The 22,341-nt window shown below is 53.7% G+C and overlaps 3 protein-coding genes and 4 non-coding genes across 11 annotated transcripts; 1 reads left to right on the top strand and 6 right to left on the bottom strand.

Annotated features, from left to right (window-relative positions):
* Positions 1 to 381: 381 nt before the first annotated feature.
* NEK8 (NIMA related kinase 8) lies at positions 382 to 13,201 on the bottom strand. 4 transcript variants are annotated; one of them, XM_009189976.4, is made up of 15 exons: positions 13,047 to 13,201; positions 7,145 to 7,350; positions 6,367 to 6,599; positions 6,002 to 6,133; positions 5,321 to 5,529; positions 5,099 to 5,160; positions 4,835 to 5,016; positions 4,590 to 4,740; positions 4,093 to 4,169; positions 3,634 to 3,751; positions 2,239 to 2,389; positions 1,867 to 2,030; positions 1,616 to 1,774; positions 1,281 to 1,439; positions 382 to 891 (listed from the first exon to the last, which is right to left on the bottom strand). In XM_009189976.4, the coding sequence occupies exons 1-15, from the start codon at positions 13,112 to 13,114 to the stop codon at positions 863 to 865; spliced, it is 2,100 nt and encodes a 699-aa protein (XP_009188240.2). In that variant the 5' UTR covers positions 13,115 to 13,201; the 3' UTR covers positions 382 to 862. The 4 variants fall into 4 exon arrangements, with proteins under 4 accessions (XP_009188240.2, XP_031513304.1, XP_009188238.1 ...); XM_031657444.1 differs by lacking the exon at positions 13,047 to 13,201 and adding an exon at positions 12,238 to 12,642 and having other exon boundaries at positions 382 to 888; XM_009189974.4 differs by lacking the exon at positions 13,047 to 13,201 and adding an exon at positions 12,238 to 12,638.
* Positions 13,098 to 16,039, top strand: TLCD1 (TLC domain containing 1). Of its 2 annotated transcripts, none has more exons than XM_009189978.4 (4): positions 13,098 to 13,640; positions 14,814 to 14,896; positions 14,994 to 15,076; positions 15,494 to 16,039. In XM_009189978.4, the coding sequence occupies exons 1-4, from the start codon at positions 13,588 to 13,590 to the stop codon at positions 15,875 to 15,877; spliced, it is 603 nt and encodes a 200-aa protein (XP_009188242.1). In that variant the 5' UTR covers positions 13,098 to 13,587; the 3' UTR covers positions 15,878 to 16,039. The 2 variants fall into 2 exon arrangements, with proteins under 2 accessions (XP_009188242.1, XP_003912571.1); XM_003912522.2 differs by lacking the exon at positions 13,098 to 13,640 and adding an exon at positions 14,111 to 14,475.
* Positions 16,040 to 16,459: 420 nt separating this feature from the next.
* RPL23A (ribosomal protein L23a) lies at positions 16,460 to 20,436 on the bottom strand. Its single transcript, XM_003912525.3, has 5 exons — positions 20,087 to 20,436; positions 19,231 to 19,414; positions 17,483 to 17,659; positions 16,751 to 16,820; positions 16,460 to 16,525 (listed from the first exon to the last, which is right to left on the bottom strand). The coding sequence occupies exons 1-5, from the start codon at positions 20,109 to 20,111 to the stop codon at positions 16,511 to 16,513; spliced, it is 471 nt and encodes a 156-aa protein (XP_003912574.1). The 5' UTR covers positions 20,112 to 20,436; the 3' UTR covers positions 16,460 to 16,510.
* On the bottom strand, positions 16,638 to 16,709 carry LOC116271130. The gene has a single exon (XR_004179569.1). It is a non-coding gene; the product is annotated as a small nucleolar RNA Z17 (small nucleolar RNA).
* On the bottom strand, positions 16,899 to 16,959 carry LOC116271122. Its single transcript, XR_004179562.1, has one exon. It is a non-coding gene; the product is annotated as a small nucleolar RNA SNORD42 (small nucleolar RNA).
* Positions 17,725 to 17,796, bottom strand: LOC116271131. The gene has a single exon (XR_004179570.1). It is a non-coding gene; the product is annotated as a small nucleolar RNA Z17 (small nucleolar RNA).
* Positions 19,502 to 19,568, bottom strand: LOC116271121. Its single transcript, XR_004179561.1, has one exon. It is a non-coding gene; the product is annotated as a small nucleolar RNA SNORD42 (small nucleolar RNA).
* Positions 20,437 to 22,341: the final 1,905 nt, after the last annotated feature.

The following is a 22,341-nucleotide window of genomic DNA, read 5'->3' as shown; positions in this document are numbered from 1 at the left end:
CAAAGCATGGAGACAGTCCCAGTGAGCACCAAAGACATTTTTTTTTCCTTTTTTTTTGAGAGGGAGTCTTGCTCTGTCATCCAGGCTGGAGTGCAGTGGTACGATCTCGGCTCACTGCAACCTTCGCCTCCAGGGTTCAAGGGATTCTCCTGCCTTAGCCTCCAGAGTAGCTGGGATTACAGGCGCCCGCCACCATGCCTGGTTAATTTTTGTATTTTTAGTAGAGACAGGGTTCACCATGTTGGCCAGGCTGGTCTCAAACTACTGACCTCAAGTGATCCGCCCGCCTTGGCCTCCCAAAGTGCTGGAATTACAGGTGAGCCACCGCACCCAGCCTTATTTTCTTCTTCTTTCTTTTTTTTTTTTTTTGGTGGAGACAGCGGTCTGGCTATGGTCCCCAGGCTGGTCTACAACTCCTGGCCACAAGGGATCCTCCTGGCTTGACCTCCCAAAGCACTGGGTATGCAGGTGTGAGCCACTACCCCCGGCCCAGACTTATTTTCTAACTGGGCTGGGGGAAAGGGCACGGTCTGTGTGGAGCTACAGCTGCCTTCAGCCTTTTTATGGCAAGGCTCTGCTTCCAAAGGCTAGGTCTGCCTTCTAACTGTAGCCAGGCTGGATCATGGGGACACTGACTGAAGGGAGGAAGGGGTAGGAAAGGCAAAGAGGTGGTGGGAGAACAAAGTGGTTGAGGTTTCCATATCCAAGGCCAAAAGCAGAGCAGGGGTTTTGCCAGCCCGGATACCCCGTGATGACCCAATCTAGGAGACGGCTGCAACAGTCATGCCTTGGGCACCTGCACTTTTCAGAACATTCAGAGGAGAAGCAGTATCAGGGTGGTCCAGAGGTGTATCCAGGTGCCTCAGGGGGGGACCGGCTCATCTGTGACTGCTGGAGGGTATCAAAGAGAAACCCTTGCAGCTTCTGAGGGCAGTGCCTCCAGAAATTCTCACCCACCTCCCACTCCTACTGGGCCCTGGATTCTGGACCCTGTTAGGCCAGAAAGAGAGGTTCAGCATCAACGGGACTCAGCAGTAGGAGAAAGAATGCATGTGAGCCCCCTGGGGAGCAGTGGAGGCAGCCCTTCCATGAGGCCCAAGAAGCATCCGCCTTGGCCACCCGGGACAGGAAACTTTGAGCTTTTTAACCGCAGCTTCAGCTATTTTTATCTGAGGGCTAAAGATGCTTTTGGTGATGCGGGCATCTGTGAACACGGGGGGTGGGAGTGTGGGCAGGGGTCAGCTGGGTTGTGTGGTGAGGTGGGAAAAGTTAAAACTCACGGCGAACAGCCAGGAGGGTGTTTCCATGGCAACAGGACACGGAAGTCACTGTGTAAGGGTGTGTCTCATCCAACTGCACTGGCCGAGGGAGTCCGGCATCCTCATCCCTCCTTCCCAGTCGACCTCGGGCCCCTTTGCCCCAGGAGTACACTTCACCCTCTGCCAGGAAGAATCCCCAGGAGGGAAGTGGGAAGTGGGCACAGCCTGAGCAGAATCTCCCCTCCCACATTGCCAGGATGGCCCCTGGGAGGCTCCAGAGTCCAGTGGCCCTCAGCAGCAACCCTCAGCCCGCACTGCTCATGGCACTGCCTGCCCCCACCATGCTCAGTCCTCACCTGCCCCAATAGCTATGGTGAAGGCATCCCCACAGGCTACCACTGCCATCTTGATGCCCTCAAGGCCTTGGACCTTACAGGGTGCCCGATTGCCTCGGCGAGCATTGGTGCCCAACTGCCCGTGCTGATTGCTGCCAAAAGTGTAGCAATCACCTGAGGCTATGGGGGAGAGAAAGGAAAGGGGTGCTTCAACAGGGTACCAAGGAGACCATGAGTCCCCCTCTGGCCTCCAGAGCCCAAGTCCTGCTCACCAGTCACAGCAGCTGAGTGAGCAGTGCCCAGGTCTACACTCAGCAGGGGCTCCTGGTCCAGGGGTGCAGAGCCTAGTAGTGTGAAGCTCAGGGCCTCCTCCATCTGCTGGTGAGGGACAGGCTCCTCCCCCAGGGAGAGGTGGTCCAGGCCCAACTTGTTGAACCTGAGGGCAGAGCCAGAAGCCAAATCCAACTGACAGACAGTTTGGGCAGGAGCTGGTGCACCAGGAGACAGATCCCACCCTGGGTTGAACCAATACCACCCTCAACCCCCTCAATTCTGGTCTTTGGTGAGAGGTAGGCAATGATGGATGGAGCACTCACAGCCAAGGAGAGCCGGAGGCAGGTTAGTCACCCTGATGACCTATTCACCTGTTGCTCCCACAGGCCAGGGCTTGGCCAGGCACAGTGAGGATCATGGAAGAGTCAATGCCACATACAACTCGCTGAGCTTCCTGTCCTGGGGGCATGGGCACCTGCTGGGGGCAGCTGTGGGACTCCCTGGTGCCTAGTCCCAGTCTGCCTACGAGAAGAAACCCAGAAGGAGTTAATTTGAGCTTTAGTGGGGGTGACGCCAGGATGAGGAGGGCCCACTGAGGGGAGGGAACAGCATGAGTTCTCTGTTCTCTCAGTCCCAAATGCCTTTCCTAGGCCCCTCTGCTGGTTAAAATCCTCCTTTATTTATTTTTTATTTTTTGAGACCGAGTCTCACTCTGTCGCCAAGGCTGGAATGCAATGGTACGATCGTGGCTCACTGCAACCTCCACCTCCCGGGTTCAAGCGATTCTCCTGCCTCAGCCTCCTGAGCAGCTGGGATTACAGGCATGAGCCACCACGCCCAGCTAATTTTTTAATTTTTAGTAGAGACAGGGTTTCACCATGTTGGCCAGGCTGGTCTCAAACTCCTGACCTCGTGATCCACCTGCCTCAGCCTCCCAAAGTGCTGGGATTACATGTGTGAACCACCGCGCCGACTCAAAATCCTCCTTCTTATAAAGCCCTGTTCAGATGCCATCTCTCTTCTCCAGTTGACATTATTGTTCACTGAGTTCCACACCTCTGCACCGGGGTGTAGCCCTGATGCTATCTGTTCTCGGGCATGCTGGCAATGTCATCTTTCTCCTACTAGACTGAGTCCTCCAGGAAGACAGGAACCCATCAGTGTCATCTCTAGTTTCAACGCCCAGCCTGATGCCTGACCCAAAGAGGACCTCAATAAAAACTGGTGGATGAGCCAGGCGTGGTGGCTCACGCCTGTAATCTCAGCACTTTGGGAGGCTGAGGCACGTGGATCATGAGGTCAGGAGTTCGAGACCAGCCTGGCCAAGATGGTGAAACCCTATCTCTACAAAAATACAACAATTCGCTGGGTGCGGTGGTGGGTGCCTGTAATCCCAGCTACTCGTGAGGCTGAGGCAGAAGATTTGCTTAAACCCGGTGGTGGAGGTTGCAGTGAGCTGAGATCACGCTACTGCACTCTAGTGTGGGTAACAGAGCGAGACTCCGTCTCAAAATAAAAAAATAGGTGGTTGAATGAAATTTCCTTCATTACCTCAAACACCTGAAGGAAGCCACATCTCCATCTCATCTCAGCACCCAGCACAGCATGTGCACAGTTGGTGTAAAATAAAGGTTTGTTGAATGAATGAAGAGAATTTGAGAGAAAAGAGGGAGGAGAGAACGTGCTGTGGGGTGGAAGGTGGGTATGAAGGGGAGCAAGTCATGGCTGAGGATGCTGTGAGATGGGGCCTAGAGGCTGGAGCTTACCACCGTCTCCACGGCCCCAAGCAAATAGTTCTCGCTCAGTGGACAGGGCCAGCACGTGAGAAGCCCCACAGGCCACCTGCACCATCTCATAGCCCAGCAAAGCCTCCACAATGGTGGGCTAGAGAGGAGAGGAAGCAAGGAGAAACTGGGCAAAGGGTCTGGGACTAGCCATCTGGCCTCAACACCCCCTGTAGGGACAAAGCTGGAGGATACACATTCTCAGGAGGTGGCTATGTCTTTAACTCCAGCCATACACACTGCCAGGTGGACAACCATTGGGGAAGCCTGGTTTTTCTGTACTTCCCCCGATGTAGGTGGCCCAGGGCAGGTGCATCTGGGAATCTAGAGGAACCTGTGGCTGCTGGGAACTCCCCTGCCCCCAATCTGGTGTCAGCTCTCAGATGTGGGCTCCCCGCCATCTCCCCACTTCCCCCTCTCCAAAGTACATGTGACACCCACCTGGCTGATGTCAGTGAGGCTGCCATGGCCTAGGCACCCATTGCTACCGCTGCCAAACGTCATGATGATGCCTCGGTCTGGAGAGAAGGGCAGTGAGGAAGGAGAAGGGAGAGAAGTTAAATAGTCTTTCCAGATAGCCTGGTCCTCTAGTGGGTTGCAGCAGCAAAATAAAGTTGGGGACCAGGGCTGAAAGGACGGGATAGGAAGAGAAAAGGTTACGAGTCTCTTCAAACGTATGTGACTTTGGACAAGTGACACCCTCTCTGAGCCTTAGCGTCCCCACTTGTCAAATGAGGATAATATAATGACTGCCTTGCCAGGCCCGTCCATAGGGTAAAGGAGGTTGTGTAAGGAAATCTCAATAGTTACTTGCCAGAAGCAATAACTCCGTAACTAGTAGACAGAAGCATTCATTAAGTGCGTGGTTTGCAAGAGAAGAGAGAAGGTGCTCTGTGGGGCCTTAGAGCAGGTCCCACAAGGTAGGCCCGACAGCTCACCAGTCAGGCAGGCAGTGAAGAAGTCCCCACAGGCCACGTGCTTGATGGTCACGCCCGACTGGCCCTCCAGGAAACGCGAGATGAACTGGGGCTGTGGCTGCTCCACTGCCCCAGGGAGGAGGGTGCCTCCGCCTGCACCTAGGGGTGGGGCCTGCAGGGGCAGGTGGATGGGCAGCGCCTGAGCACCCTAACCCTGCTGTGGATCTATACCTCCACACGTCCAGGCCACCCACTGGCCTGCTCACCTCCCACAGGATGAGACGCCCAGAGCGCGTGACGCCGGCTTTCTGTGTGCGCCCAGCTGCTACCTGGATCACCTCTGTGTTGAGCATTGGCAGTCGCAGGGGAGTGCCCAGCCCACCACCCCAGGCATATACTGATGACAGGGGTGGTGGGATGGCCGGCCTCACAGGTCCCCGGGAGATACCTGCAGGTACAGCACATGGGGACTGTTAAACTGATAGGAATGGTGTGGCGTCCATGGGGACTGGCGGCCTCTTCCCACTTACCTCTGCAGCGGACACTGGTGGTCCTACTCCCTGTGCTGCTGGGGGCCACGGACTTCTCTGCCCTGTAGGACAGATGGGGGCCTAAGGACACAGACCCTCCTGACATTCCTACATGCAGGAAGGGAGGACTTGCCCCAGGTTTCCCTCTGCCCGACACCTCCTGTGCTCCCACTGGGTGCCCACACCCTGCCACCCAGGACCGCTCGCTCTCCCTGCACAGGCCTCCGCATGCGGACACTGCCCACGTCGGTGTGGAGGTTGAGGAGGGCACGGATGCAGAGGGGCTGTGCCATGATGTGGCTGAGTGGTGGCCGCTGGGCAGGCTCCAGGCTGAGTAGACTCAGGACCAGCTGGCGCAGCTCAGGGCTATACCGGTCAGAGATGGGCGCAAAGGTGCCACTCATGATCTTCAGCACCAGTGCTGGCAGGTTCTGTGAAGGCACCAGGTTGGGAAGTTGGGGAAGTGAGGGCAGCACCCCCCAGCTCCAGCCCCTGGTCTCCTGGGATAATAACAGCTTTGCCCTCAAGAGACTTCAGTCTGATGAGGGGACTCCCAGACTGATAGGGGAGTCCAACCTGGCTTTCAGTGATCCCTAGTCTGATAGGGGAGCTGCAGCTATGTCCTCAGAAACCCCAGGATGCTGGGAAAATTCAAGTCTTGCTCTTGGAAGGGTCTCCTGGGAAAGCCACAGCCCTGCCCTCAGGAGCCCTCAGTCTAATGGGAGGCAAGATGTACTCTCAGAAATCCATAGTCTGAGGGACACCCATAGCCCTCCCCTGGGGTAATCTGATAAGGGAGAGACATGACTCAGCTAGAGGAGAAACCTGAGGTGGCTGGAGCTGAGGCCTGCTGGGGCAGGCAGTACATTTCCCAGTTGTCCCCTGGAGGGCGCGTACACTCACCGCAGCCTCAAAAGCCCTCTTGAGGCTGGCCAGCTCATAGAGGACACAGCCCAGGGCCCAGATGTCACTCTTCTGGTTGTAGGGCTTGCCCTCACACAGCTCAGGGGAGATATAGCATGGGGTACCCACCACCTGCAGGAGAGAAGCTGGGATCACAGCCCTGCAGGGAGGGAAGACCAGGGTCTCTGCACATAAGGCCATTTGGGGACAGCTTCTTCTCAAAGCAAGCCAAGGGGCTTCCTCCTGCAGGACCACCCAAACGAGCCAAAGGGCCAAGGGTGTTTTAGCAGGAGAGGAGGAGGCAGGGTTAGGTCCTGGCCCTCAAGACTTCTAGCACCCTGGAGGTCCCCTCCATGCCCAGGCACCGTGTAGGCCTTGCTCTTGCTGCTAAGGATCTTGGAGATGCCGAAATCACCGATCTTCACGACCATGCGGTGTTTGTCAAGAAGGATGTTCTGGGTCTTGAGGTCTCGGTGCAGGATGAAGTGGGTGTGCACATGATGCAGTGCAAGCAGGATCTGCACGAAGAAGTGCAGGATGGTCTCCTCCTCCAGCAGGGAATTGCAGCGCTTTTGGATGAACTCAGCCAGAGTGCCGCCTGTGGCCCAAAGGACTAATCAAGATCCAGGCTTTCTCACACCACGACAACCGTTCTCCTTTTTTTTTTTTTTGAGACGGAGTCTCGCTCTGTTACCCAGGCTGGAGTGCAGCGGTGCGATCTCGGCTCACTGCTGCAAGCTCCGCCTCCCAGGTTCAAGCCATTCTCCTGCCTCAGCCTCCCAAGTAGCTGGGACTACAGGCACCTGCCACCAAGCCAGGCTAATTTTTTTTTTGTATTTTTAGTAGAGATGGGGTTTCCCCGTGTTAGCCAGGATGGTCTCGATCTCCTGACCTCATGATCCACCTGCCTTGGCCTCCCAAAGTGTTGGGATTATAGGCGTGAGCCAACGGGCCTCCTTTTAGGTATGGAACAGGGCACTGGGAACAGAGAGGAGAACGGGCTAGCCAAGGTCAGATAACTGGAACCGGAACTCTAACCCTTGGCCATGCTCATTCCAAGGAGGGAAGCCAGGTGATCTATGTCTGCCTGTCCCAGAGATAAGAGGCCCCTCCAGCCAGGTCACCATAAGGAGGCTGGCCCACCTGGTGCATATTCCATGGCGATCATGAGGGCTTTGTCTTCCAGGAAGTTCTCGTAGTACTCAATGACATTGGGGTGGTTGAGCAGCTTGAGGACCTGGCACTCATTCTGGGCTGCCTGCCGCTCTTCCTTGGTCATCTGTTCCACTGGAATCTGCTTGATGATCACCAGCTTCTGGTCAGCCTTTCGCAGGCACAGGTGCACAATCCTAGGGATATGGAGGACAGGGACAGGTTACCAGCTGAGCCTCCAGCCACATATCAGGCAGGGCGGTACAGCCTGGTGACTGATGTCTCTTAGCAGAGGGTTCTAGACTAAGAGGTCATCTAACCAAGTGCACAGAACACTGAGCTTGGGAACAGGGAGAACTGATTACAAGCTGTGTGGGATTTCAGTTTTACCACAGGCACTGTGAGGTAAAGTTAGTCTTGATCTCTAAGTTCCCACAGACTGCCTGGGTTCAAATCTGGGCACCTCCTCTTACTAGTTATCTGGTTTAATACACTATGTGACATCATTGTCTGGAAAATAAAATGGGCCTCCCAGGGTTGTTGAGAGGATGAGAAAGTGCATGTAAGGCACTGAGCGCAGTGGCCAGCACAAAGAAAATGCTCAACGAATAGAAGCCATTCATATTATTTTATTTTAATTCTGTGGTCAGTCTCCATAAAAGCAGGAACTACAACACTCTTGTTCACCACAATGACCCCAGTGCATAGCCCAATATTTAGCAGACAATAGGTGGTCAGTAAGTATTTGCTGAATGAGTGGACTATAAGCTGATCCAAGTCTCAAATTTTTACCTCAAGATCAGACTTCTCTGCTGAACCCCGGACTCAGATATTCACTTGAATGGCTCATAGTCATCCTAAATTTTAACAAATTCAAAATAAAATTCTTGATTCCTGCCTCCAAACCTTTCCTTGCTCAGTCTCTTCCATCTCGGTAAATGATACCACCATCCTCCAGTTATTAAAATCAGAAACTGCTAAAATCAGAAACCTGAGGCAGGGCCACGTGGCTAAGGCCTGTAATCTCAGCACTTTGGGAGGCTAAGGCAGGTGGAGCACTTGAGTCCGGGCATTCAAGACCAGCCTGGGCAACATGGTGTATCCAGTCTCTCAAAAAAAAAAAAAAAAAATTAGCTGAGCATGGTGGCAAGCCTCTGTGGTCCCAGCTGCTCTGCAGGATGAAGTGGGAGGATCACCTGAGCCTGGGACGTTGAAGATACAGTTAGCCATGATCGCGCCACTGCACTCCAGACTGGGTGACCAAGTGAGACGGTCTCAAAACAAAATAACAAAAAAACAGACACTTGAGGTAATCAATTTAGGTCGGTGTAGCCACGCCATCTATCTTTGGGAGGCCGAGGCAGATCACTTGCGGTCAGGAGTTTGAGACCAACCTGGCCAACATGGTGAAACCCATCTCTACCCAAAATACAAAAATTATCTGGGTGTGATGGTAGGCGCCTGTAATCCCAACTACTCAGGAGGCTGAGGCAGCAGAATGGCCTGAACCTGGGAGGCAGAGCTTGCTGTAAGCAGAGATTGCACCACTGCACTCCAGCCTGGGGGACAGAGCAAGACTCTGTCTCAAAAAAAAAAAAAAAAAAAAGAAAAGAAAAGAAAAGAAAAAAGAAAATCACCCTAGAATCTTTCCTCCATCTCACACAAGCACATCAGAAAATCCCATTTCTACCTCCAACATACTGTAAATCCATCACCTCTTGTACCTTCTATAGCCTTGCCCTATAGTCATCATAATTTTCTTTTTTTTTTTTTGAGACGGAGTTCATTTCTGTCGCTTCAGGCTGGGAGGGTGACTGATCTCAGCTCACTGCAGCCCGTGATCCCGGTTCATGCCATTCTCCTGCCTCAGCTTCAGTAGCTGGGACTACAGGTGCCCCACCTCGCCTAGCTAGTTTTTGTATTTTTTGTAGAGACAGGGTTTCACCGTGTTAGCCAGGATAGTCTCGACTTCCTGACTCAGTGATCTGTCTGCCTCGGCCTCCCAAAGTGCTGGGATTACAGGCTTGAGCCACTGCCCGCCTCACTACAATTTCTGCCTAAAATACTGTATACTGTTCAACATATTTATTTTTATTTATTTTTCTTTTTATGATATGGAGTCTCACTATGTTGGCCAGGTTGGCCTTGAACTTGTGGCCTCAAGACATCCTCCTCCCGCCGCCTCCCCAAAAATGCTGGGATTATAGGCATGAGCCACATGCCCAGTCCCAGAATGTAATTTAAAAATCTTTACCATCCTGGCTAACATGGTGAAACCCCTCTACTAAAAATACAAAAATTAGCCAGGCGTGGTGGCAGGCTTCTGTAGTCCCAGCTACTCGGGAGACTGAGGCAGTAGAATGGCGAACCTGGGAGGCGGAGCTTGCAGTGAGCCTATAGATCATGCCCACTGCCTCCAGCCTAGGTGATGCAGAGCAAGACTCCGTCTCAAAAACAAAACAAAAAAAACCCCTGGAAAACTGGGGCCGGGCACGGTGGCTCACGCCTGTAATCCCAGCACTTTGGGAGGCTGGGAGGCGGCAGGATCACCAGGTCAGAGATCGAGACCATCCTGGCTAACATAGTGAAACTCCGCCTCACTAAAAAACTACAAAAATTAGCCAGGCATGGTGGCGGCTTCAGGTCAGCTGCTCGGGAGGCTGAGGCAGAAGAATGGCGTGAACCCAGGAGGCAGGGGTTGCAGTGAGTCGAGATGAAAGCACAGCACTCCAACCTGGGCAACAGAGGGAGACTCCTGTCTCAAAAAAAAAAAAATAAATAAATAAATAAAAATAAAATAAAATAACAAATAAATAAAAAATTAGCCAGGCATTGTATGCAGACTGTAGTCCCAGCTACTCGTGAGGCTGAGGCAGAAGAATTGCTTGAACCTGGGCGGCGGAGGTGTTGCAGTGAACTGAGATCAAGCACAACTTCTAGCCTGGGCGACAGTGCAAGTCTCCGGCTCTCAAAAACAAAACAAAACAAAACCCTTGTGGCAAATGAACCCTTTTACCTCAGGTTATCAGGCCATAATCTAGTCCCCGGCCATACATTTCATACCATTCTATCTTGCCCACTACTTTCCAACTATGCTAGTCTTTTTCAGTTTCTAATGTTTGCTTTTCCCATGTGAGAAATTTCATATGCCATTTCCTTGCCTGGAAAAGCTCTCACTTCACTTCAGACTACTGGTTCTCATTCCTCAAGTCTTGGCCTTTAAGTTCACTTGGCCTGGCGGTGACTCACGCCTGTAATCCCAGCACTTTTGGGGAGGCTGGGGCGGACGGATCACCTGGAGGTCAGGAATTTTGAGACCAGCCTGGCCAACATGGCTAAAACCCCGCCTCTCTACTAAAAATACAAAAATTAGCTGGGCATGGAAAAGGTGTGGCCTGTAGTCCCAGCCACGGAGGCTGAGCAGAGAATCGCTGGAACTGGCAGAGGTTGCAGTGAGCCGAGATCACGTCACTGCACTCCAGTCTGGCGACAGAGGGAGGGAGACTCTGTCTCAAAAAAAAAGCCGGGCGGTGGCCTTCACGCCTGTAATCCCAGCACTTTGGGAGGCCGAGGCTGGCGGATCACGAGGTCAGGAGATCAGACCATCCTGCCAACACAGTGAAACCCTCGCCTCTACTCAAAATACAAAAACTAGCCGGGCTGCAGGTGGCGGGCTTCGTAGTCCCAGCTACTCGGGAGGCTGAGGCAGGAGAATGGCGTGAACCTGAGGCGGAGCTTGCAGTGAGCTGAGATCCGCCACTGCACTCCAGCCTGGACGAGAGCTGCAGACTGGCCTCAAAAAAAAAAAAAAAAAAACCGTGGCCTCTTAGCTGCATGCAGGCTAATGCCTGTAATCCTAGCTACTCTGGAGGCTGAGGCACAACGATTGCTTGAACCCGGGAGGTGGTGGTTGCAGTGTGCCGAGATCACGACACTGAATTCCAGCCTGGGTGACAGAGGGAGACTCTGTCTCAAAAATCAATCAATCACTCAATCAATCTCCCTTCTCAGAGAATTCTTCCTTGACCATCTCATATAAGTATTCTCCCTGGTAATGTACTCTAGCCTCACAACCTGCTAATAACCCTTCATAACTGCTATAACTTCTTAATTCATAATGTTTTGTTTATTGTATAACTTTCCCATAGTCAGTAAGTTCCAAGAGGGAAAAGACCACGCCTGTTCCGGTTCTAACTGCATACCCAGGGCCCAAAGCCTGACATACATAGCTGGCACTCAGTATTTGTAAAACCAATGAATAAAGAAGCTAACAGAACTCAGTGGGCGGGCCAATGGGCTTGTCAGGGGCGTGGCCCACGTAGAGGCGGAGTCTCCCCGCGGGATAGGGACCGGAAGCTTGGGCGGAGCTTCCCAGAGTAGCGCACACGCCTTGGGGCGGGTCTAGGCGGGCGGCGACTTCGCCGGCAGAATTGGGGCTTATTTTCCCTATCCTTTAGCAGTTTCCTCCCCCAGAGCCCTGGCTCACCCGAAGGCACCTCTCCCCACCACTCGGATCCGCTCGTACTTCTCCATCTCATTTCTTAGCGCTTCACTTCCGTCTCCCACGCGGCGCGTGCGCGGACCCAGCCACTCTGGGCCCCGCCCCTTCACGGCGAGCGGCTTGCGGGGCGGAGCCAGCGCGCTAGGTGTGGGTTTCGCCACGCGTCCGTATTTGTGGGCCTGCACCACACACCTGCCGCTGCGACACGCCGTCACCTTTTCCCTCACGACCCTGCCCCACGCAGTGTCCAAGGGATAGGGCAAGAAAATAGGGCGCGCCCCGCAATGGCGGGCACGGTACCCGCCCCTCCCAAGCATATACCCAGCCCTTGTAAAGCTTAAGCAGACTAAAAGCATACGTGCCCTGAGAGTTGCACTTACGCGCCGGGCGGGGTGGAAGAGGATCGACCCTTCTGCCCATAATGAGTGACTATTTCAGGAGAAATCGGGTTCTCCTTGGCACACAAACGATAAACACAACCAAAACGACCGAGGCCAGCGCTCCTGGGAGAAGGCAGCAGAGTTAGTTTCCTGTTTGCCTAGGGAGGGACGAGGGAAATCCCAAGTTGTGCAAGTTGATTCACCTGGGGAGGACATTACACGGTCTCAGGCCGTCCCGACTAGTGAGCACCGCGCTGGTCAGGACTCTCAACTCGCTTTTCATACACACGCACTGCAAGAGGGTAATCTGCCCTCAGTGCACATCTAGGGTGAACCCCATGGGGGAAGATGGGGGCGGAAGTGAATCACTACCTGAAAGCATCAAGGGGAAAAGGAAAGACCGCGGTTTCGCCGAAATGAGCTCAAGACAAAGCCTAGAGGCAGAGGGCTGGTTAGTGTGACTAGCTAGGCTCTTTACCGGAAGTGAGGTTAATTCCAGGTCCTCCCGGGCTCCTGCTCTGCTGGAGCTCTATAAAAACTCAGTGTTCGGCCAGGCGAGGTGGCTCACGCCTGTAATTCCAGCACTTTGGGAGGCCGAGGCGGGCAGATCACCTGAGGTCAAGCGTTTGAGACCACCCTGGCCAACATGGTAAAACCTCATCTCTACTAAAAATACAAAAAGTTGGACATGGTCGCGCTCGCCTGTAATCCCAGCTACTCGGGAGGGTGAGGCAGGAGAATCGCTTGAATCTGGGAGGCGGAGGTTGCAGTGAGCCGAGATCCTGCCACTGCACTCCAGCCTGGGCGACAGAGTGAGGCTCCATCTCAAAAAAAAGAAAGAAAGAAAAAAAGAAACCCTGCCCCGGCCTTCGCAAGGGTACCCAAACCCGCCCACGTGGAAGGACTGCTGATGGGCGCTGGCTCAGGCCGGTGTCGGCCGGCGGACAGAGCAGCTCTGTGAGCCAAGGGGAGGGGCGGGAAAGCCGCTCACCCGGGACACCAGTGCTCTCACCTAGAAACCGGCTGCGCCTTGATTAACCTAGGAGTCCCACAGGGGTTAATGTGTAACCTTGGAGCCATACGGGAGGAAAACACTCAAACGGCTTGGTCCGTGGGTCCTTGCGCCTCAGGTTTTTGGCTTTTTCCTCCCTCCCGCAGCACCTTTCCCCTCCCTCACTTCTTCCCTCCCCTCTTCTATTACCACCCTCTCCTCCCTCCCCGCCCTCACCCCCGCTTCACTTCCCTCGCTAGCTCTCAGCGGCTCCTCCTTTCGCCCAGTTTACCTAAACTTTCCCCGAAAGCAGCCGCCTCGCTCGGAGGCGGGAGAGGGAGCCCGCGCCACAGTGAGGGCAGGCTGACACCTAGTGGCCAGGAGCCGCAACTGCTGCAAGCTACTGGCCTGGAGAGCGCGGGTCACCCCAGCAGTCCCGGCAAATCCGCGGTCTTGCTTGCCCAGCCTCCGGGGAGCCAGGCCGAGGGCCGGGACTGTCTGAGGGAGGACTGTGACAGCCGCCCGGCCCCGGGAGCTTAAGAGCGGGCGGGGAGAGGTGGCGATGGGTTACTCAGCAGTTCCCAAGCGCCCACCTCGCGGGCGCGGGAGGGACGGGTAAACCCGGGTCTCCGGTCAGAAGACTGCGAGTGGTGCGGTGGGGGCACTGGGTCTGCACCGAGACCACTGTCGGAGGCGGGGCTCCCGAGTCCACCCCAGGACCAGGACTTAAGGGGCGTGGGCGTGTCGGGTCCCGTCCAGCTCTTCGCAGAAGGTAGAGGGTGGAGAGAGCTCTCGCGGTACCCGCCCAGGGCGGGGGAGCCGGTGGCCCGGGGAAAAGTGGGGACGCGGGTTAATGAGGCCGGGCGAGCCACGGCAACTGGGACTCCGTCGGCCGTCGGGAGGCGCCAGCGAGGGGTGCCTCGGCGACGACGCCCCCAGCACAGCTCCTAGTTACCCAAAGTCCGCGGGAGCCGGCCGGTGACCGAGAGGCCGCGGGGACACCCGGCTCGCGCGGCAGCAGCGCCTGAGGGGCGGGGGCAGGCGGGCGGGGCGGGGGCGCGGGCGTCTGGGGGCGGGGGCAGAGGCCTAGCAGGGAGGGCGAGGAGGAGTCAAGGGGCCTAGAGGGCTTTGCCGAAACTGTGTGGGGCTGGCGCCCGGCGGGAGAGGCGGCCGGACTGGACTGGTCCGAGAGGGACCCAGGTTTCCAGAACAGCCCTAGGAGGCGGCCTCGAGGGCGGACGGCAGGGAGGGCCAGCATGCCCCCACTGCTGCACCCCGCCCTGCCGCTGCTCCTGGGCGCCACGCTGACCTTCCGGGCGCTCCGGCGCGCGCTCAGTCGCCTGCCCCTACCTGTGCACGTGCGCGCCGACCCCCTGCGCACCTGGCGCTGGCACAACCTGCTCGTCTCCTTCGCTCACTCCATTGTGTCGGGGATCTGGGCACTGCTGTGGTAAGCGACTGTGGGGATGAGGTGGCCGGGGGATCCTGAGCAGGGAGCTGGGGTCGGCTCTTGTGTTACTACCCCCATCGCTCATCGGCGGGCTGAGGCCACGCAGTCTCACCTGATCCCATTTGGTATCCTATCCAACCAGAAGCCGCAGTGGCCCCAGGGGAGGGGGATCGCCCCTGGGAAACTGGAGGCTCTTGGGTTTTACCCAGCCACTCTTAGCTTCCCAGTCAGCCACTGGGGCGAGCCCAGGCTCCCCCGGGGCTGGGAAGGGTAACCGGAAAGGTGAGGGTCCTTGAGGGTGCCAAAATGCAGAGCCTGCTTTCTTCCCTCCTTTCCAGTGTATGGCAGACTCCCGACATGTTGGTGGAGATTGAGACGGCATGGTCACTTTCTGGCTATTTGCTCGTTTGCTTTTCTGCAGGTAGGTCTTGCCCAGGAAGCGGGAGGCCAACTGGGGACAGGGAGAAGGAAGCTGCTTGTTCAGTCCTTCGTGACCTCTTGCCCCATCCCTCCACTAGGGTATTTCATCCACGATACGGTGGACATCGTGGCTAGCGGACAGGCGCGAGCATCTTGGGAATACCTCGTCCATCACATCATGGTAAGAGAGAAGCTGATTATGTGGTATAGGCCTGGTGTCAGTCAGCAACCTAGTCTCAGCTCCGTCTTTCTGAACCTGGGAGAAGGCTGTGTTTTCTTACCGCCCACCCCCCCCACCTGTGTGCTGCTACTTATTTTTAGGATGCTGAGGTTAGCAGTCTGTGTGCTTGTTCAGAGGCCAGCAACCCATGGTCTTACTGCCTCTTTAGACTGAACATCATCCACAGCCAGAAGCTGTGAGCAGGGATCAAAACCTAGTAATGTTGAACGAACAAAACGAAGCATCTTATCCACTATAAACTATTATTCCAGGTGGAAATTTGGGATTTTCCAGCCCTCAATCTGATACCCCCCACCAAAGTCCACGAAAGCATCTGCATCTGGTTCCCTAACTCCTATTCTCCCTTCTTCCTGCTAGGCCATGGGTGCCTTCTTCTCTGGCATCTTTTGGAGCAGCTTTGTCGGTGGTGGTGTCTTAACACTACTGGTGGAAGTCAGCAACATCTTCCTCACAATTCGCATGATGATGAAAATCAATAATGCCCAGGATCATCTCCTCTATAGGGTTAACAAGTATGTGAACCTGGTCATGTACTTTGTCTTCCGCCTGGCCCCTCAGGTCTACCTCACCCATTTCTTCTTGCGTTATGTGAGGCAGAGGACCCTGGGCACCTTCCTGCTGGGTATCCTGCTCATGCTGGACGTGATGATCATAATCTACTTTTCCCGCCTCCTCCGCTCTGACTTCTGCCCCGAGCGTGTCCCCAGGAAGCAACACAAAGACAAGTTCTTGACTGAGTGAGAGGCACAGAGCCTGGGACAACAAAAACGGACAAGGCCAGAAACAGCTTCACATGGAAACTGGGACTTAGCCCCAAGCCTGGGCGTCCTCTGGGGCCAGCCTCTCCACCTTCCGAGCCTGCGCCCACACTATTGAAAACACTAATGAAAGCACTCCTCTGAAGTCCTTGTCCTTTATTGGGCAAGGGGTGAGAGAAGCAGACAGACCGGTTGGGACATAGTAGATGGGTGTGTGAGGACAAAATGCTATCAGAAAGCCAGCCAATCCACACTCCCCTGAAATGGATGCTAATGCCCTTCAAACCCCGGGCATTGGTTTCATACACAGCCTCTTCCAGGGATAAAAGAAGGGGTTCTTGTACTGCTTCTTGTTACCCTCAACCATGGAGGCAAGTTCTGAGTTCCGGTTTTCCTAGGACACTAACTCTAGTCACAAAGATCTCTGGAGTGATCACACATGGTAGAGTGGCAGGGTGAGTATTTCAAAAGGATGAGTAGAACAGGAGTCTTGCCCGAGCCCTGTTATGTCAGTGTACTGTGTGGCGCCTCCCAGCCCAACCAGAAATTGACAGAGAGGCACATATATGTTGAAAAGATATATATATATATTTAGAATTAGGCAGCTGGACTCAGTTTAGATGATCCCAATCTGAAAAACAAAAGGGAGCCTCATTACTGGAGCTGAAACATGTAGATTAAGCTGGAATGTTATTTTCAGAAAGCAAAATGAGGAACATTGAGGATAAGGTTTGTTAAGATAGGGTGCAGTCAGTTAATTATGACTAATCAGCAAAAATCAGGCTTTGGTCGCTAACATATGCATCATTTGCACCCAAGGGGTGAATGATAGGGGGTTTGTAGGAAGGAAACTTACTTTGTTGGCAACATCCAAAGCGTCGTAATCAGGAGCCAGTCGAACATATGCCTTTTTCTCTCCATCAGGCCTGGGGTAGAGAAGGAAGCCTTAGTCCCTGCCACCCTCACTGCCCCCACACCCTCCCCCTTTCTCCTCCAGTCCTCCAGCACTTCAATGGTTCCTCTGTTCATGTCATTCTTTTCCAATGATTATTTTTCCATCAACCCAGAGGACACCATGAAGCCACGAAGCCAATTCTCTTATGAGAAACACCACAGGCCATGTTAAGACTTAAACCAAGGTAATCTGCTGCACTCTAGTGGCCTTTGAAAATAGAAGTAGGGACCCAGAAAATGAGCACCAACCCCCAATCCAGTCCTAGAAAGTGTTGCCTCAGGTCCATACAAAGGTCTGTAATTAAGGCAGCCTGTAATTCCTACCTCAAGGCTCACACACTGCTAAACCTACTCCAAGTTTAAGTCAAGGAGCCTTTTCCCCTGTTGAAAGGTCCAGAGGATTTTTTTTTTTTTTTTTTTTTAAAGGGCCCTGCTTGGTTGCTCAGGCTGGAGTACAATGGGGCAAATCATGGGTGACTCCTGGGCTCAAGGGATCCTCCTGCATAACTGGGACTATACGTGTAGTCCTGCATTACCAGGACTATCTAAACATCAAAGAGCTTCATGAAATGCAGGTTTTTTTGGCTCCAGCTGCTGGTCCAGCCCGCTCCCCATCCCTTGAGGCCCAGCTCACCGAATCAGGGTGTTGACCTTGGCCACATCAATGTCATAGAGCTTCTTCACAGCCTGTTTAATCTGGTGCTTGTTGGCTTTAACATCCACAATGAACACAAGTGTGTTGTTGTCTTCTATCTTCTTCATGGCAGACTCAGTAGTCAGCGGAAACTTGATGATAGCATAGTGGTCAAGCCTAGGAGAGGCAAAATGGGGTCACCTGGCCTGGGCCTTCTTTGGACCCCAGAGCCAGGAGAGCCTAGGGCATCAGACAACGAGGTACCAATCATTTTGTTCAGACTTTGGTCGTTTTACAGTGTCATCACCTGCACCCTGAAATCTAAGAGCCTGAAGCCCCAACCCCAGGGGTAGAACATTGTACATTTTCTTTCTCTTGAAGAGCTCTTACACCTCAAGTGATTAAAGAATCATCTTTGGGCCTGGCGTGGTGGCTCATGGCTGTAATCCCAGCACTTTGGGAGGCTGAGGCAGGCGTATCACGAGGTCAAGAGATCGTGACCATCCTGGCCAACTTAGTGAAGCTCCCTCTCTACTAAAAATACAAAAATTAGCTGGGCGTGGTGGTGCAAGCCTGTAGTCCCAGCTACTCAGGAGGCCGAGGCAGGAGAATTGGGCCAGGAGCAAATTCTTATGCACAGCTGAGGTTAAACTTACAGTGGCTTAAGCACAACTGTAACAGCTTTCCCCATTTAAAGTCAGAGCCCGGCTGTTTACTCAGACACTACTTTCCTGTTTTGAAACCAGGTCAGGTCTAAACCTCATCACACTCAATCCTAGGTCCAACTTGGTGGGGGGAAGGGCAGGAAGACAGTCTGTGAACTGCTTTCCTATTGAACACAATCCACTCTTTCTGTTAGGAAAGAGTAGAAACAGCAAAAACCCATTGCTAGTAACTACTACCATGGTTCTACTCAAATCTGTGCTCCCTAAAAAGTTAGTTATTACTGGTAGCTCAAATACTCAAGTGCCCAACCTTTTGCCCATCTCCCCCCAACCATTCCTTGAGCAATATGAAAATTTGGGAAAATGAATGCAAAGAAGCTTCTATACATCGCAGCAGCCCATAACTGCCAAATACAGATAACGGAATCCCCATTATCATCAAGAATCAATCCATGTTCTCACCCTCAAGGATTGTTCCCTATAGCAGTAGGAACTACGAACAAGGAATCTCTGTATTCTACTTTACAGTACCCCCAAAATAGTTTTCAAACCGTGACCACATGTGAAGCAATAATTAACCTAACAAATTTTGAGAGTCAGGGTTTTTTTTGAGATGGAGTTTCGCTCTTGTTGACCAGGCTGGAGTGCAATCGTGCGATCTCGGCTCACCACAACCTCCACCTCCCGGGTTCAAGCGATTTTCCTGCCTCTGTCTCCTGCGGGTACCCGGGATTACAGACATGCGCCACCACGCCCGGCTAATTTTCTATTTTTAGTAGACACGGAGTTTTTCCATGTTACTCAGGCTAGTCTCGAACTCCTGACCTCAAGTGATCCGCTAGCCTCGGCCTCCAAAGTGCTGGGATTACAGACGTGAGCCACCGCACCCGGCCTCTGGGCTGATTTAAAAAGAATTCCTGCCAGTTTTGTAAATACAGCAGAAACAATCCCCTCATACTTCCAATTAGAGAAGCACACTGGACACAATTTGTGTTTGAGAAACCATCACACAGGGTGAGTGATTTCCAAATTACCAATGGAGAATACCCAAATCTTTTCATGGGTAGAGGGGGCAGTACTGACTTGTTTCTCCTGGGGGCGCTCTTCCGAGGATATTTGGGCTGCCTCCGGAGTCGCAGTGTCTTGGGCCGCCGGAAGGTGGGTGACGTGCGGATCTTCTTTTTTTTGTGGCTGTGGACACCTTTCAACACTGCCTTCTTGGCCTTTAAAGCCTTCGCTTTGGCTTCGGCTTTAGGAGGGGCAGGAGCTGGTAGAGAAGAAAAGAAAACGGGGTGCGGGTTAGCAATCGGTTACTTCCGGCCCCAAGAACTGCAGTCGGCGACCCTGGCCACACGTGCATCAGTGGTTCCTTTGAAGACATCACAAATGTCAGGAGATTAAAACTTTTCCATCACATGCACGATACCAGAGGCGAAAGCGACCAACTCGAAGTAAGTCCAGGGATACGACTATAAAACAAAGTAGCACCGAACGAACGCTTAGTACTTTCCAGAAAATGTCCTAGGAATTTTACACATACCCCATCGCAAAACCAGGCAGCGGAGAGGGGGGCGGGTAATGTAGCCCGGTTAAACATGAACCAGAAGGAAAAATGGTTAAAGCTGAGGGCACTAACTTCTTACAGGCCCGGGGACATGGAGCGCCAACCAACGGATGCGTGTAGCTTCCCAGAGCCGAATGTCTGGCCCTCCCTGGCGGATGATGTCGGCCGCGTTGCCTCCCCAGCTCCCTCCACCGGAACTCAGCCCATGAGGCTGGGCCCACGCGGCCCAAGTATACTGCAGCGTGACCGAAACGCGGGTACCAACCCCGGAGCAGAGCCCTCAGGACTTAGCCCAGCAGCCATGCTCCCAATTCGTTCCCTCTGCGGCGCGGCAATCCCTGGCAAACCAGCGGCGGCCCCATCCCCAACACACACCTTCCTTCTTCGCTTTCGGCGCCATCTTGTGGAAAGGGTCTCCGATGCCCGTTCCCACAGGCTTATAGCTCCAAATCTCATCAAAGACTCGCGATGCTTTGTACTTAGAGCTGATTTGGTAATTTGCAGAGTGGCGCCCTCTGGGAACGGTAGTTAGGTTTAATTTCTTCTTCGTGCGTGAACAAACATGCGCCACTCCTCCCCTCAAAGGCACTAAAGCTTCATGGGGGTTGTAGGTTTTTTTTGTTTTTTTTTTAGATGGAGTCTCGCTATGTCACCCAGGCTGGAGTGCAGTGGCGTGATTTCAGCTCACTGAAGCTCCGCCTCCCAGGTTCACGCCATTCTCCTGCCTCAGCATCCGGAGTAGCTGGGACTACAGGTGTCCGCCACCGCGCCCGGCTAATTTTTTGTATTTTTAGTAGAGACAGGATTTCACCGTGATCTCGATCTCCTGACCTCGTGATCCGCCCGCCTTTGGCCTCCCAAAGCGTTGGGATTACAGGCGCGGAGCCACCGCGCCCGGCCTTTTTTTTTTTTTTTTGAGATGGAGTTCTTGCTCTGTCGCCCAGGCTGGAATGCAGTGGCCGGATCTCAGCCCACCACAAGCTCCGCCTCCCGGGTTCAGGCCATTCTTCCTGCCTCTCAGCCTCCCGAGTAGCTGGGATCATGTGGCGCCCGCCACCTCGCCCGGCTAATTTTTTGTATTTTAGTAGAGACGGGTTTCATCTTGTTAGCCAGGATGGTCTCGATCTCTCCTGATCTGGGATCCACCTCTCGCCTCGGCCTCCCAAAATGCTGATTACAGGCTTGAGCCAATCGCTACTGGCCTTTTTTTTTTTTTTTGAGCTGCCTGTCGCCCAGGCTGCAGTATGGATCTCGCTCATCAGCTCCGCCCCGGGTTCATCAGCCATTCTCCTGCCTCAGCCTCCCGAGTAGCTGGGACTACAGGCGCATGTCACCATGGGGGTTGTAGTTTTTTGAAGACACGCGTTTATTTGCTCAGGCAAGCAGACGGGCGAGCCGCCGTCGCCTCGGTCTGGTCCCGAGCCTCATCTGAGCAACTGCCAGTCTCAGGGAAGAGGATTGCCATGCCAGGAGGCAGGAACGCTGCCAAAAGTAAAGAACACATTTAGATTGACTCGGGAGTTAGATACAGCTAAGTTCTAGAGTGTTGGAGCAGGATTTGCTCGGTCGAACTGAGGTCCAGAGAGGAATGTGGTTTATCAGTAACAGTGATTTGGTGGCAGAAAAAATCAAGTCAGGGCCGGGCGCGGTGACTGACGCCTGTAATCCCAGCACTTTGCGAGGCCAAGGTGGGCGAATTGCTTCGAGCCCAGGTGTTCGAGACCAGCCTGGACAACACGGCGAAACCCCGTCTCTACAAAAGAATACAAAAATTAGCCGGGCGTGGTGGTGCGTGCCTGTAATCCCAGTTCCTTGGGAGGCTGAGGTGGGAGGATCGCTTCATCCCTGGAGGTCGAGGCTGCAGTGAGCCATTCCAGCCTGGGTGGCAGAGTGAGATTGTCTTCAAAAAACCCGAGTCACGAGGAGGGAAAGTGTCAGAGGAAGTACAAGGCGGCTACATCTGCCCCTCTTTAACTGCGACACTGATACTGTCAGTTTCACTGCTTCCTGATAATGCACTTGAAGTTCTATGAAAATTCCACACATTTCTTTTTTTTTTTTTTTTTTGAGACGGAGTCTCGCCTGTCAGCCCGGGCTGGAGTGCAGTGGCCGGATCTCAGCTCACTGCAAGCCCGCCCCGGGTTCACGCCATCTTCCTGCCTCAGCCTCCCGGAGTAGCTGGGACTACAGGCCTTCACTCGCCTGGCTAGTTTTTGTATTTTTTTAGTAGAGATGGGGTTTCACGGTGTTCGCCAGGATGGTTCGATCTCCTGACCTCGTGGATCCCCCATCTCGCCTCCCAAAGTGCTGGGATTACAGGCTGAGCCAGTCATGCCCGGCAATTCCACATTTCTACAAGATTCGCTAGTTCTTCCTGTTAGTAACTTGACTCACAATCCCCTGCCCAAAACTAGTCTTCCCTTCCGTGTCCTGGTCATCTTTACATCCTCAAATCCAGCTCCAGACACAGAGAAAGGTTTCATAACACTCAGGTTTGCATCTCCTAAGGTGTGTTCCTAACCCATCCCCACTTGATCCTTTCTGTCTTCCCTCTCCCCTCATAAAACTAGAGATGTCCCCTTTGACGGTGAAATTCATTGTGCACTGCCCCCTCTTCTATCCTGCAGGAC

Source organism: Papio anubis, chromosome 17 (genome assembly GCF_008728515.1).
Source record: "Papio anubis isolate 15944 chromosome 17, Panubis1.0, whole genome shotgun sequence".
NCBI lineage: Eukaryota > Metazoa > Chordata > Mammalia > Primates > Cercopithecidae > Papio > Papio anubis.
The sequence above is the reverse complement of the archived record's forward strand: the minus strand, read 5'-3'. Positions and strand labels throughout refer to the sequence as shown.

What these genes read in the sequence shown, in the direction of transcription:
- RPL23A (XM_003912525.3), bottom strand. Translation starts at nt 20,111, where the DNA reads ATGGCGCCGAAAGCGAAGAAGGAAG. An exon ending in GCCGAAAGCGAAGAAGGAAG is followed by an intron (nt 19,415 to 20,086) that starts GTGTGTGTTGGG and finishes CTTCTCTACCAG; the next exon opens with CTCCTGCCCCTCCTAAAGCC. An exon ending in AAGGTCAACACCCTGATTCG is followed by an intron (nt 16,821 to 17,482) that starts GTGAGCTGGGCC and finishes TCTCTACCCCAG; the next exon opens with GCCTGATGGAGAGAAAAAGG.
- NEK8 (XM_009189974.4), bottom strand. Translation starts at nt 12,317, where the DNA reads ATGAAAAGCGAGTTGAGAGTCCTGACCAGCGCGGTGCTCACTAGTCGG. An exon ending in CACCAGTGTCCGCTGCAGAG is followed by an intron (nt 5,017 to 5,098) that starts GTAAGTGGGAAG and finishes CTGTACCTGCAG; the next exon opens with GTATCTCCCGGGGACCTGTG. An exon ending in GCCTCACTGACATCAGCCAG is followed by an intron (nt 3,752 to 4,092) that starts GTGGGTGTCACA and finishes TCTCCTCTCTAG; the next exon opens with CCCACCATTGTGGAGGCTTT.
- TLCD1 (XM_003912522.2), top strand. Translation starts at nt 14,282, where the DNA reads ATGCCCCCACTGCTGCACCCCGCCCTGCCGCTGCTCCTGGGCGCCACG. An exon ending in GGGATCTGGGCACTGCTGTG is followed by an intron (nt 14,476 to 14,813) that starts GTAAGCGACTGT and finishes CCTCCTTTCCAG; the next exon opens with TGTATGGCAGACTCCCGACA. An exon ending in ACCTCGTCCATCACATCATG is followed by an intron (nt 15,077 to 15,493) that starts GTAAGAGAGAAG and finishes TCTTCCTGCTAG; the next exon opens with GCCATGGGTGCCTTCTTCTC.